The 14,064-nt window shown below is 41.2% G+C and overlaps 1 protein-coding gene across 1 annotated transcript in view; it reads right to left on the reverse strand.

The window, feature by feature from the left end:
- Positions 1 to 3,576: 3,576 nt before the first annotated feature.
- PRKAR2A (protein kinase, cAMP-dependent, regulatory, type II, alpha) overlaps positions 3,577 to 14,064 on the reverse strand; it is a 95,107-nt gene continuing 84,619 nt past the window's right edge. Inside the window, exons 9-11 of the mRNA XM_012638112.1 lie at positions 9,902 to 9,967; positions 7,996 to 8,137; positions 3,577 to 7,512 (exon numbers count right to left, since the gene is read on the reverse strand). Of these exons, the coding sequence (XP_012493566.1) occupies positions 7,379 to 7,512; positions 7,996 to 8,137; positions 9,902 to 9,967 (342 nt within the window). The 3' untranslated portion in view covers positions 3,577 to 7,378. The remainder of the gene's footprint in view (positions 7,513 to 7,995; positions 8,138 to 9,901; positions 9,968 to 14,064) is intronic.

Below are 14,064 nucleotides of genomic sequence, written 5' to 3' on the forward strand. Positions count from 1 at the left end.
GCGGATTGTTTGAACTCAGGAGTTCGAAACCAGCCTGAGCAAGAGCGAGACCCCGTCTCTACTAAAATAGAAAGAAATTAATCGGATAACTAAAAATATATAGAAAAAATTAGCCGGGCATGGTGGCGCATGCCTGTAGTCCCAGCTACTCGGGAGGCTGAGGCAGAAGGATTGCTTAAGCTCAGGAGTTTGAGGTTGCTGTGAGCTAGGATGACGCCACGGCCCTCTAGCCTGGGCAACACAGTGAGACTCAGTCTCAAAAAAAAAAAAAAAAGATAACAATTTCTGGTCTGGTGCGGTGGCTCGCACCAGTAATCCCAGCACTTTGGGAGGATGAGGTAGGAAGATAGCTTGAGCTCAGGAGTTAAAAACCAGCCTGGGCAACAAAGCAAGACCCCATCTTTATAAAAAATACAATTAGCTGAGTATGGTGGCACGCACCTATAGTCCCAGCTATTTGGGAGGCTGAGGCAGGAGGATCACCTGAGCCCAGGAGTTCAAGGCCGCAGTGAGCTATAATAGAGCCTGGGTGACAGAGTGAGATCCTGTCTCTTAAAAAAAAAAAATGACAATTACAGAGAAGTCCCCACCTGGGAGGAGTCCTTCACATCTTAAATCTAGCCTTTCTCCTTTCACAGCTTTCAGGATGCTTCTGCAACCAGAATTGCATGATGTAAGGTAGAGCAGTGAGGGAAATCACATGCTTGTGCCTAGACCATGCATTTTACGAAGAGGCAACGGCAGCCCAGAGAGAGAAAAGCAGCATGACCAAGGACAACAGATACTGGTTTTAATCATCCTTGAAGTGGGAGACTGGGGATGCTATGAGTCTGGAAATGTGGAGGATAAACTCCATCAGGCCTGAAGGAAAGGTCCAGGAAGCCCCTGGTGGACTCAGTACCATTTCATTACTGTTGCTAATTCCTGGGGTTTAAACACAGTGTCGGGAATGTCCATGGCTGGTCATAGGGATTTGTTCAATGAAAAAATGAGCTTAGTCAGACCTAACTTCTGACATTCCAATTCAGAACTTGGTAATACTTATCTCAATTCACAACTGGTTCCTGGTTGACACTCTGCATTTTATTTGTATATCCAAAAACAACCAGGTAACAAACAGTATTTATCACTGGCCATAACCTGTGATGGGACATTTGTCTTTAGAGAGGATGTGTAAAGGAAGCAAAATTTATACTTAACATGATACCTTATTAAATGACCCTAATTTCCTTCCGTATTGTAACACTTTTAATTCTGTTGTTATAAAATTAAGTGATTCGCTAAGATTACTGAGGATAAAATAAGGTAACTTTGATGGGACTAATTTCTAGCCTCCTGTTAGAACATACTAATGTAGAAAGCAAAATCCCAGTTTGGGCAACATAGCGAGACCCTGTCTCTACAAAAAAATCGTGCCACCAGCTATGGTGGCACACTCCCACCTACTCAGGAAGCTGAGGCAAGAGGATTGCTTGAGCCCAGGAGCTTGAGGCTACAGTAAGCTATGATCGCATCACTGCACTCCAGCCTGGGCAAAAGAGCGAGATCCTGTCTCTTAAAAAGAAAAAAAAAATCCTCCTGTAATGCTGAGACTGTGGATGATATGATCTTGACATTATCCTATAACTTTTTTTTAAATTTCAGAATATTATGGGGGTACAAATGTTTTGGTTACATAGATTGCTTTTGTACAGCTCCAGTCAAAGTTTAAATGTATCCATCACCCAGTTAGGTGTGATTTCACCTATCCCCTCCTCCCCACTCCCACCTGCTTGATTTCTGTGGAGTTTTACTTCCCCAAGTGTTCATGAGTGCTAATCAGTTAGTTCCAATTTAATAGTGAATACATGTGGTATTTGTTTCTCCATTCTTGTGATACTTCACTGGTCTCCAGTTTCATCCAAGTTGTTACAAAAGGTATTAATTCATTTTTAATGGCTTAGTAGTACTCCATGGCATATATATACCACATTTTATTAATTCACTCATGAATTGATGGGCACTTGGGTTGATTCCACATCTTTGCGATTGTATATTGTGCTGCAATAAAAATCCAAGTGCAAAGTGTCTTTTTTTGGTAAAATGGATTTTTTTCTTTTGGGTAAATACCCAGTAGTGGGATTGCTGCATCAAATGGTAGGTCTACTTTTAGTTCTTTGAGCAATCTCCATCCTGTTTTCCATACTAGAACTTCTAGAGTCATAGCAATACCACCACCAAAATCAAACCACATTTTTTGAGACAGAGTCTCTGTCGCCCTGTTTAGAGTGCAGTGGTATCGTCATAGCTTACTGCCACCTCAAACTCCTGGGCTCAAGTGATCCTCCTGCCTCAGCCTCCTGAGTAACTGGACTACAGGCACACACCACCATGCTTGGCTAATTTTTCTATTTTTTTCTTATAGAGACAGGGTCTCGCTCTTGCTCAGGCTGGTCTCAAACTCCTGATCTCTCGCCTCGGCAATCTTCCTACCTCAGACTCCCAGAGTGCTAGGATTACAGGTGCTAGCCACTGCGTCTGGCCACTTTTGAAAGACCAGTTTGGCTTTGAGAGCATTCAGCTACCAGTTTCTTGGGCCCTGGGTGGGTATTTCATGTTTCCATCACTTGGCCCTTTGGTACAGCCAAGTGTCTCTGTCTAAATGAGAGCAAGATAAAATGGAACATAGCTTTACTATAGAATGAGCTTCCTTTGGCCACGTGGAAAGAAATTATAGGTACAATGGGCTGGCACAGCATTCTTGCTAGTTCTGGTTATAGCCATGTTACACAGAAGGAAATGATATAAATAATACTGTTAGAAAGGAGATGTTTTCTGCTGGATTTCATTCGTGAGTTCATCTTCTTAGCAAGGGATATATTGGATACTCTTGCACATCATCCCAACAGTTCAAGTACCATGTTGTGATGGTTAATTTTATGTGTCAACTTTACTGGGCCATGAGGGGCCCAGATATTTGGTCAAACATTCTAGGTGTTTCTGTGAGGATGCTTTTGGATGAGACTAACATGTAAATTGGTCAACTGAGTAAAGCAGATTGCCCTCCCTAATGTGGGTGGGCCCCATCCAATCAGTTGAAGGCCTGAATAGAACAAAAAGGATGACCCTTCCCCAAGTAAGAGAGAAGTCTCCTTCCTGACTGCCTCTGATCTGGGCCATTGGCTTTTTTCCTGCCTTTGGACTCTACCTGAAACATCAGCTCCTCCTGGGTCTTGGCCTGCTGGTCTTTGGACAAGAACTACATCAGTTCTCCTGGATCTCAGGTCTTCGGACTTGGACTGGAACTAAACCATCAGCTCTTCTGGGTCTTTAGCTCGTAGATTCACCCTGCAGATCTTGGGACTTGCCTGCCTCCATAATTGTGTGACTCGATTCCTTATAATTTCTTTACACACACACACCCTATCGACTGACCGCTTCTTTGGAGAACTCTGACTAGTATACATGCTCAGGTCTCCTCCCTTATTTCCAAGGGCTCATACCCAATTCCCAACAGTGTATCTGCCAGGTGAGTGCTGTGATGGCCTGGAGCCCTGAAATGACAGGGTAAACATAACTGCACCAGAAAGTCAGACATGATTTGTCAGCCTTTATTAATCAAGAGTGAAGCCGAGTCCTAGAGTTTCCTTTTAAAAAAACCCAACCTTGTTTATGGCAAACAATGATTTAATTCTCAGTGACTTTAATTATATCTTTAAAACTACAGAGCAAGAATTGATCACTTTCCAATTACTTATTCATCTGAGATTAAAATACAAGTGTAAAATAGGTTAAAATAAGATTCACCCCAATGATTTAAAAAATAATTCCAATTGAGAGACATTTCAAACACTATGTGTAGAACTTAGGAACAAAAGAAGACCTTAAAACATTTTTACCTTTGAGGTAGCACAATAATGCTGAATTAGAGTTTTTATTACAATGAGCTTAAAAAAACAATGAGGAATCTACTCTTTGCACAAGGTGGGCTAAATGGTTTTATGCAAATCCCCCATGAGGTTAGTGACAGTTTTTTTTTTTTTTTTTTTTTTTTTAAGGTATAAAGATAGCCCTGCAGTATGTAAAGGAAACCCATGGGAAGACTGCTTCCCATAAAATAGACATTAGAATCATTGAGGAACGTCAGCAGTCAAGACAGGAGGAACAAGAGGTAATCATAGTGAAAAACCAAAACAATTCATATCTTGGCAAGATTGGTATACAAGTGGTTGTCAAGAACAAAAATTCCAACATCAGCCAACTGAAAACAAAAGGTAAAAGATGACATTCATGGGTCTTTTTCCTTTTACTCTGTGCAAAATGCTGTTTCACTTTTTCTAAATGAGAGAGGATTGTTTGTACACTATGACACGACATACAAAGCACTGTGTGCCCAGGATGCTGTGGGGCACCAGTGGCACCTCTCGCTGACTACTCCACCACTGTGAGCAGAGAATCCAAGCAGTCAGAGGATGAACGTAACCTCTCCTGGCTGGAGAACCATTTGTTGCCACTTTGCTGCTGAATTCATACTCATTAAACTGCTCAAAGTAAAGCTCTACTCTGATTTCTAAGAATCTATAGCACTTATATATAACACAATTATACATAAAGACCATTGACTAAGAGGACAAAAGCACATGAACCCTTCCTTCAGAGAATTCAACCAAGAGAATGGGTGGGATAAGCTGGGGGCCAAAAGGAAGGACAATACTGCAGGTTGGACTTCAAGGCTCTCAGGAATATTCTCTACCATCTAAAATCAACAGCAAAGCCAGAAAAGAGGGCAGGAAGCTCTAACCATAGAAGAGAACAACATGAAACAGTTAATAAAGGGATCTCTTCCTAACACACACTCCTTCCTGTGAGGCTCAACCATCAGTGCAGGGCTTGGTGATGTGGACAATGTGGACACCACAGCCCTGAGTCAAACTTGGTCTGCCACCTTTGATTCCCCGTGCTGCAAAAAAAATTGCAACGCTGTCATGTCCTGGCACTGTGGTAATGGCTATGTCCTATTTCACTCACGCTGGTCCCTTTAAAGTCTCCCTTCTTCAACCTAAATGCTCCCAGGGGCCCTATATACAGTGAGGGTCTGGATGGATGATCCATGTCAACTAGTACTTAAAGCAGGAGGACTTAAACCTGATCAATTCTATTCTGTAAAACAGCAACCATCAGTGAGTCAGAGGTGTCAAGGAGGGCTCTGTGAAGAGAAAAGACTAGACTGGGATGTGTGAGAGGGCGGGATGGGAAGTCCCATCCCTAGCAGCCTGCAGGAGTGACTCTGGCACAGAATTCACAGCCAGCCCTAAATAATGCTGGCATGGGGCTTGGGGAGGAGGTATCTGCTTGGTGTTCAAAGTACTCACAAGGTCTGGGGCTGGACCTCTGTGTCACTCCTGAAGCCCAACGTACCTTTGCAAGAAACAGGTATGGTTCTTGTCTGTTAAAGTGCAAGAACTGCTTTCTGAATTTATTTGATAATAAAGCTACACCATAGAAAAGAAGAACCTCAAGAAAACGTGGGATCACCACACGGGCTTTACCAGTGCTAGCTGCCTATTTTGGAGTATTAGTTATAACCTTTCATAATTCTGAGAGTTGCAATGTAGGCTATCTAGGGCAGTCTGAAGAGTCCTGCTGTCAATTCATGGAACATAAGAGAAAAAGGAGGAATTACCAAGGTTGTGATGGGTTATCCATTCCGGAAATTTCTCAGCCACACTGTCCAAAAGCAGAGAGCCTAGCTTATGTGGACAGTAGAAGGTGACTGTGTGGGCTCTCCATCATTATCCACAACAGGAATGACTCAAGCTCCAGCACATATCTCTTAGGGATTTATTGAGTTATACAAATAAAAAGAAACAAAAAAGCACATTGGAAAGGGCCTCTTCACTTAATACAAACTTGGCCACGGCACCCAAATTTATCTTTATGCAAATTTCACACTGCTCCTAGTAGCCCTTATAGCATCTGATTCTAAGTCATTCTGAAGGAAAAAGACATTCCTTCTGAAATAGAGCTGATTAGGATAATTCATCAGAATTCTACTCGATATAATTAAAAGGTTAAAAAAGTTTTAAATACAAGCTAAATTACCTTCCTCTGGGATTAACAATTGGAACCCCAAATATCCCAACATCTTAACAAGAAAGGCCTTCGCAGTAATTCTATGAAATTGTAAATAATGCCAGTTTTTTAAAACAGAGAGTTGTTGATCTTTACGATGAATGCCTGAGTTAGCTGACAAACGCCATATATATATGAATATGTCCAAGTAGAATTCCCTAAAGAGAGAAATAATCTTCTCTAATTTCAAAAAAACCAGCTTCTCCTTTAGAGTTTAAAAATTGATGGGTTCAACGGCAAAGCTATGCAACAACTCTGAAGTAAAAGGAAAGGGCTCTCTTTGTAGTATAACCTCTTGCCAGCATACTGCCATTACCAGGTAGGGACAACTGGAAACAAATGGCAGGAGTTGTCCAAGAAAGTATCTGGATTAGATAAAGCAATGTCAACCTTCCAGACCCTGGCTCCTTCTAAACGGATAACAATTCATTCATGCAAACTGCACAGAGGTTAAACAAACCAAAACCCACTAAAGAAATTAAAAAACAAAACCCCCAACCCAGAAAACCTTTCCTGGATCTCTACTACAGGTAAAATGTGCCAAACCCTAATTTTCTTTTCTAACATGGGTCTCATTGCCCTATCAGTCTGCTCTAGGGTGCTGACTTACTGGTCCTGGGTAGGGCCTTTGTGTAAACATCCTGGGCAGGGCCTTTTCCTAAGCATCACTGTGGGTGTGAAGACAGCTATGTGTGCAGCTGTTAGTAGGCAGTACAATGCCACTGGACCACAGACGTCCATCTCATCTGCCTCTATTTTTCACTGTAAAACCAAAGGCTGCAATCGTGAATAAATGTGGACTTTCTCAAAGGACAAATGAAGAGATTGAAGGCTACAACATTTCCTCCTTTGAGAAAGATTGGAAGAGGTGTCTACAGTTATACAGATTTCTGCAGACCTTGTGGTAATTTCCAAAAGCAACAGTAGCAGCAAGAGAGGAGAGGAGGATGTTTACACTTTGGACTTTGTATCAGGCACTTAAATTGTTGGAGAGACATGCCATTCTGAACCAAAGATGTAAAAACTGGGTTGGAGTAATCATTACAAGTGGTCTAATAATGGGCTTTCAGAAGCAAAGTGGAGGTGTGGGTTGAACCTCTGCCCATCCTTTAGTGCTGACTTTCAAGTTTTCTAAATGCCCATAACCACAGCAATGGCAGCAGTGGTGGCAACAGCAGGAACGGTTCTGTCGTGTCTGTTTTCTGTGTTCTGTGGCTGACCGGAAGGTTTTGGTGTCACACTGAGAAGGCTCTGGGGTGTGGCACACCTATTGCCCAGGGTCAATTAGATCCATGCTGGAGCCAAACATCTTCACTAGTTGTTCCTCGTAGTGTGAGATGTTCCTCTTCATGATGTCCATGCAGGGCCCCAGAAGCCTCTCAAATGCTTGTACATCCATAACTGCATTGTTAAAAAGAGGTGAGGGAGAGAATCAATTCTCTAAAAATTCAAGTCATTTCCATCATGAAAACCTTTTCCTAAATATACCCATTCATGTAGAAGATCAGACTTTGGGACACTGGGCACTTGGAAAAAGAGGTGTTTCTATATGAACTCAGTAGGAGTGGGTCATGTAAGTTTGAGACTTCACATAGTCAAGCAGCACCTGATCACCCTGTTTCCCCCGCCCCACAGGAACATCTGCCTCCATTACTATTCTTTTCATATGGCCAGAGGGCCTGTATGCCTGTCTTGCTCATAGGATGTAGTCAGTGCTCAGAAATGTTTGCTAAAAGAATACATTCACCCTTCTCTGGTTGGTCACATAAAAGGTCCAGGCCAAGATGCGAGTTAAGAGCTGATGGAGTAAGTTAAGGCTTGCTGATGGGAAAAAATAATACTGCAAGCTAGAAAAAGTACTAATGCATAAAGAATTTTTCTTACCTAAGCATTTGACATCTCCAACTGCATAAGCTGAAGCAGCTCTGGGTTTGTTTGTGACGAGTGCAAGCTCTCCAAAGTACTGCCCCTTATGGCAGCGGGCAATCTCGACCTCCTGGTTCCCACCATCCTTGTTTGTTTTAGTCTACAGCAGGTAAAGAACATGACCTGGGTTGACTTCACGATCACAGCTGGGCATATTCAGGGGCACACTCTTGTATTCCCTTCTCAGCACAATCAACACAATTACTGAGGAATTCACTTTGCAAAAACGCTAATGTACTATGTAAACTCCACAGACTGATGTCAGTGGTCTTGCTCAATTAGAGGAGTTGGCTTTTACCTGGGGCTTGAGTCCTAACATCTTTCAGGTAATGGCTAAATATCAAGAGGTAAGGTGCATATCATTTTCTGTGGAAGATAATATATTCTTCTGGGAGATGCTGACTTTGAGGCACAGTGGAAAAGACAATGTCTTTTGCTAATTCTTTCTAAATAATGACAACGCTTCCCTTAGGTAATAAGCCACAACCTTGGGCTATTTCTCTCCGATTTGAGATTGTGCCTTTCTTGGACAACACTTTACAGTGACAAAATTTCTTATTAAGTACTATCTGTACCTTAAGTTAGTGGTTTCCCCTCCCATTTTTTAGAAGAAGACTTAAGTAAATAATTTTTAAAAATAATATACTACATTGTATTTAATATCTACAGTTTCCTAATTTTTTAAAAAACATCCATCTTCTAAACAATAATTTAAGTAAAAATTATTTAGAATTTATTGGTAAGAATTAGAATTAGTCTCAATCTCTAAGAACCATTTTATGTTATAGGCAGAAAGAGAATTCTTTTTTAAGGTTAATTTTTAAAATAAATAAAACTGCTATACTAGCAGTGGGCCTTCCTTCCACACTGACCTGTTTGTTCTGAAACCTAAGCCAACTTTCTCTTTCCAATTTCTGTAAGCATTTTCTGGGACTGCAGACTTTCATGCCACTTAGTCCCTTCTCTAGAGTAGCACTTATCATACTGTCACACACTCACCAGCTCCCTTACAATGCAGGTTTTCTTACAATGCAGATTCTGACTCAGTAGATCTGGGGCACAGCCCAAGTCTCTGCATTTCTGACAGCCCCCCCAACTCCCCAGTTCCATGCTGTTGCTGACTCCACACACCTAGCACTATGTATGCTGTGATCATAGTAGATTTCAATGAATATCTGAGAAATGTACAAACATACACCCAAAACTAGTAAAACAACACAGAAGTTTCAAACTATTATTTCATGTGAAACAATAGATCTATTTTTAATTAAGAATCAAGCTATCTTATAGACCATAATCATATTTTTCTTTCTTTCTCCATATTAACTTTTACTAAATATATATGAAGGAAGGAAGGGAGGGAGGGACAGATGGAGGAAAAAGAAAGAGAGGAAGGGAAATATGGTGATGATGAATTTACTGGCAAGAATCACTCCTACTTACAGGTTATCAGTTTTCTAGGTCACCTCATCCATCAAATGACCATAATAATAATTGTCCTTGGAGGCCTTGTCAGCAGTGTTCTAAAAAGGAAGCTTTCTTCATATTTACCCCATATGCATTTTTTTTATTATACAATTTCCCCACTTTCTATTAAGGTTTTTATCTTTTTCTTATTTATTTGTAGGCCAATGTTCCTCATATCATTAATTACATAACAGAGGCAAAGGCAGTAGGAACAAGAAGAAATATACTAAATCTGTATCAATGGATGGGCTTAAATATGAGTCTTTGCCAGTCACATACTTCATATAACAATGATGGTCTGGTGCACTAAACACACTTCACATTACTTAAACAGTTACTTTCTGTGTATACATCTAGCTCTTTATTGCATAAGTCACACCATCATACATAAGCTCACCTTGCTTCTAATCAAAATGCTCACTTCACCGGACTCTATGATGTAAAAGCTATCAGCCTTTTCACCCTGAAAGAAGAGAGGAAGTCAGGTCAGAGCCATACAAAGTGTTTAAGCGGAATACAGAAATAGGTTGTTTTCTTACTGTTTGAGCTCTGATTTGCATTTATTTTCCAACTCTACAAATTAATCAATAGCTAACAAATTCACAACAAAACACGAGAATCCTGGTCACTGGGGATATCAACCCAACTAAGACTAATACGTCTCACACCTATTAACATGGAATATTCAGATTTATCTTCATGAATATGCCAGGTTGCCAAATACACGGAGCATTGCTTTTCTGATTGTGCACATTGGTCTGCTACTGCAACCTCTGACAGGGACTAGTAGCCAAGATTGCTGAGGACAGTGTCAAGGTGACTCCTGTCTACCTCCTGGTATATGGGGTCCAGAGATAATCTTGACCATCAAACACAGCTCTCAACAGGACAGCATAGATCTAGAAGCTCTGCATTGGTGAGGGAGGTGCTATGATATTACCCTTATGAGCCTCAGGCTTTTCCTTTGCTTATTTTGATTTTAAATGTGGCTGAAACAGTCATTCAGGTAATTAACAAATAATTTACTAAGTACTTACTATGTGCCAGGCACTGTTCTAGGCATGTGAGATATATCTATCAGTGGGCAAAACAAATATCCCTGTACTGCCCTTATAGAACTTACAGTCTGGCAGGGTAAACAAACTATAAACAATCAACATATTCAATCAGTAAATTATACTGTTGACTTGCAAGGTGATGAGTGCTACAGGAGAAGAGTAAGCAGGGAATATGAGTGTTAGGGGAGGGGTGGCTTCCATATACAACAGTGCTTCATTGAGAAGGTGAGCTATGAACAAAGGCTAGAAGGAGGTGCAAGTTAGGCAAGCAGGTACGGGAGAAGAGGCTTTTAGGCACACTTCAGTTTCTGACCCCTCAACTATTAACTTCTAAAGCAATGACCATCTACATTAGATAATTCAATACTAATCATGTGTTCTTATTCCACGTAGGTCTTATGTCTTCAGTGAGAATCTATATTCCTCTAAGCACTAGTAAGACTTCATGTCCTTTGACAACCACACAGAGCCCCAAGTGGGCACTATACACAGCTGATGTTCCTGAGTTAATCTGGTCCCAGGATATTTCAATGCCCTATGTTGGGAGTGAAAGCCACAGCTTTATAAGGGAGAGGTACTTTTAGGTACAAGAAGGGAGTTTCATAAAGGAAGATGTGGTTAACAGTGTTCAGTGCTCCTGGGAGGTCAAGAGTTAAGATTCAAATGTGCAGAAAGATACTAGTGACCAAGAACAGTGAATGGCAGGAAAGATCTGCAGAAGTGACAGGTGGTGAAGGATGGTGCTTTAGCCCTTTTTGTTTTGACAGATGTATAACATCCATAATTTAAAGTGCTCAAATGTCAAAGCTACAGCTTGGTGAATTTTTACATATGTATAAACCTGTGTAACCACCTCCTACCTAGATCAAAACAGAAAATACTTCCATCCTCCAAAAGGCTCCCTCTGGAGTTCTCAGTCAAAACCACCACAACGCCACCCATGAGGTAACTATATCTAATCCTGTCCTCATACATTAGTTTTGGCTGTTCCTTAACTTCAAATAAGTAGAATCATACATTTTCTTTTGTGTCTGGCTTCTTTTAGTCCACATTATTAGACTATACTTTGAAAGTGCCTGGTTGTAAAAGGAATTTTTTGAGACAAGGTCTTGCTATATAGTCTACACTAGTCTCTAACTCCTGGCCTCAAGGGATCTTCCCTTCTCAGCCTCCCAAGTAGCTGGGGCTATAAGATCATGTCACTGCACCAGGCTAATTTTTATTTTTAGAGACAGAGTCTTGCTAAGTTGCCCAGGTGGCTCTTGAACTCCTGGCCTCAAAGAAACCCACCACCTTGGCCTCCTGAGTAGCTAGGATTAAGGCATGAGCCACTGTGCCTGGCTTTTGAAACAAATCAGAAAGGTTACTAGCTGGAGTAGAAACAAAGTGAGGGGAGGAGTATATACGAGTTTTTTGAGGACAGGAGAGACTCAAGTATGTCTATAGGGTAAGAAGAATAAGCCGGTGGTAAGAATGAGCAAGGAAGCTCATATAAAATAGAATCTGCTGATGCTGGTGAGTGCTCACTCCCAGCAGACACTCTGGTGAGCACTTTATGTGTATCACTTCATTCCATTGCCAAAGAAGTCTAATAAAGTAGGTACTATTACTGCCCTCTTTTACAAATCAGTTTCTTCAGAAGCTTGGAGGATAAATAACTTTTCCCTAGGAGGTAGAGTGAATAGCTGGTAGATTCAGGATTGACAGGAGATGGGAAAGAATGTCACCTAGAACATATGAAGAACAAATAGGTGAGGCTAGGAAATAGCTCCTCTCTTCCTCTGGACCAAAGGAAGACAGTGAAAGGACTTGGTCCATTACATTTTATTGCATTGCTAATACTTCACTAGAAAGGATTAGGATAGCTCAAAACAATGCAAGAAAATGAAATTTAAAATGAAACCATGGTGGTATGATGACACCAACAGTTGAAAAACAGTCTATATGGCATTTGAAGGAGGCATTGTTTTACACTTCCAGACTCAAGAAACTGCCTGAGTAGGCTAGGACAGAGATGGGCCAGGACACCTATTTCCTGTCTTTCTTATAGTCCAGTGGTGGGTATTCTGTGTAAGTTGGTTGTTCAGGCTTTGTAGGACTTGTATATTTTGTAGGGTAGATAGTGTAGAATAGGACTACCCAGTTGGAAAAAACAAGAACTCACTGGAAGAGTATTCTGCTTTTCAAGTTCTCAAGTCCACTAACAGGCTCTAGGTACACATCTCACAGAAAGAACACTGCACTCTACATTCAGGAGTAAAGAAACTAGACTGTACTGCATTTTATATCTTTGTGAACATATCATCAGGTGCTTCAATAAAGAGTTTATGAATGTCTCCTGTGTACCAGGCACTGAAAAAGTTATTATCTGTAGTGATTTGTTTTTTTTGTTTGTTTTTTTTCTTTTTTGAGACAGAGTCACTTTGGATAGACAGTGGCATCATCATAGCTCACTACAGCCTCAAACTCTTGGGCTCAAGCGATCCTCCTGCCTCAGAATCCCGAGTAGTTGGGACTACAGGCACGTGCCACTATGCCTGGCTAATTTTTCTATTTTTAGTAGAGACAGGGTCTCACTGTTGCTCAGGCTGGCATAGTGAATTCTGAAATTTACTAGGCTTTAACAAATAAATGTCTCTTTTCCACAATAGATAAGATCCATATTCGACCACCATAAGAATGACCAAAGCCCTAATTTTCAGAGCATGGAATCTTTTTGGTTTAATAAAATGCTACTTTAATACTAAACACACAAAACATGATGTTGTAAAGTATAAACCAACTTATGTCCACATTATTCTGAATATAAGCAAAATAATCTATCAATTAGGAAAATTATTTGTGCAAATTATGCAAACCATTAAAAAGAACATAAAATGGGTTTGATGAACTTGAAAGAACTTAGTAAGATAAACTCTCAAGGGGACAACTGGCTAGGGGTTCACCTGACAGCAAAGGTATGGTCTGGGGAACATCCAGAGACAAGCCAAGGTATACACTAGGATCTCACCATCCCCTGCAACTGGCAGTAACCCTAGCACTCTGGGAGGCTGAGGCAGGAGGACTGCTTGAGGTCAGGAGTTCAAGACCAGCCCAAGCAAAAGCAAGACCCCGTCTCTACTAAAAACAGAAAAAATTAGCTGAGTGTGGTGGTGCGTGCCTTAGTCCTAGCTACTTGGGAGCCTGAGGCAGGAGGATCACTTGAGCCCAGGAGTTTGAGGTTGCTGTGAGCTAGGCTGACACCACAGCACTCTAGCCCTGGCAACAGAGGTAGACTCTGTCTCACAAAAAAAAAAAAGATTAGGCCGGGCACGGTGGCTCACGCCTATAATCCTAGCTCTCTGGGAGGTTGAGGCGGGCGGATTGTTTGAGCTCAGGAGTTCGAAACCAGCCTGAGCAAGAGTGACACCCCGTCTCTACTAAAAATAGAAAGAAATTAATTGGACAACTAAAAATATATAGAGAAATTAGCCAGGCATGGTGGCGCATGCCTGTAGTCCCA

The sequence above is a fragment of the Propithecus coquereli genome, unplaced genomic scaffold, assembly GCF_000956105.1.
Source record: "Propithecus coquereli isolate 6110/MARCELLA unplaced genomic scaffold, Pcoq_1.0 Scaffold1, whole genome shotgun sequence".
NCBI lineage: Eukaryota > Metazoa > Chordata > Mammalia > Primates > Indriidae > Propithecus > Propithecus coquereli.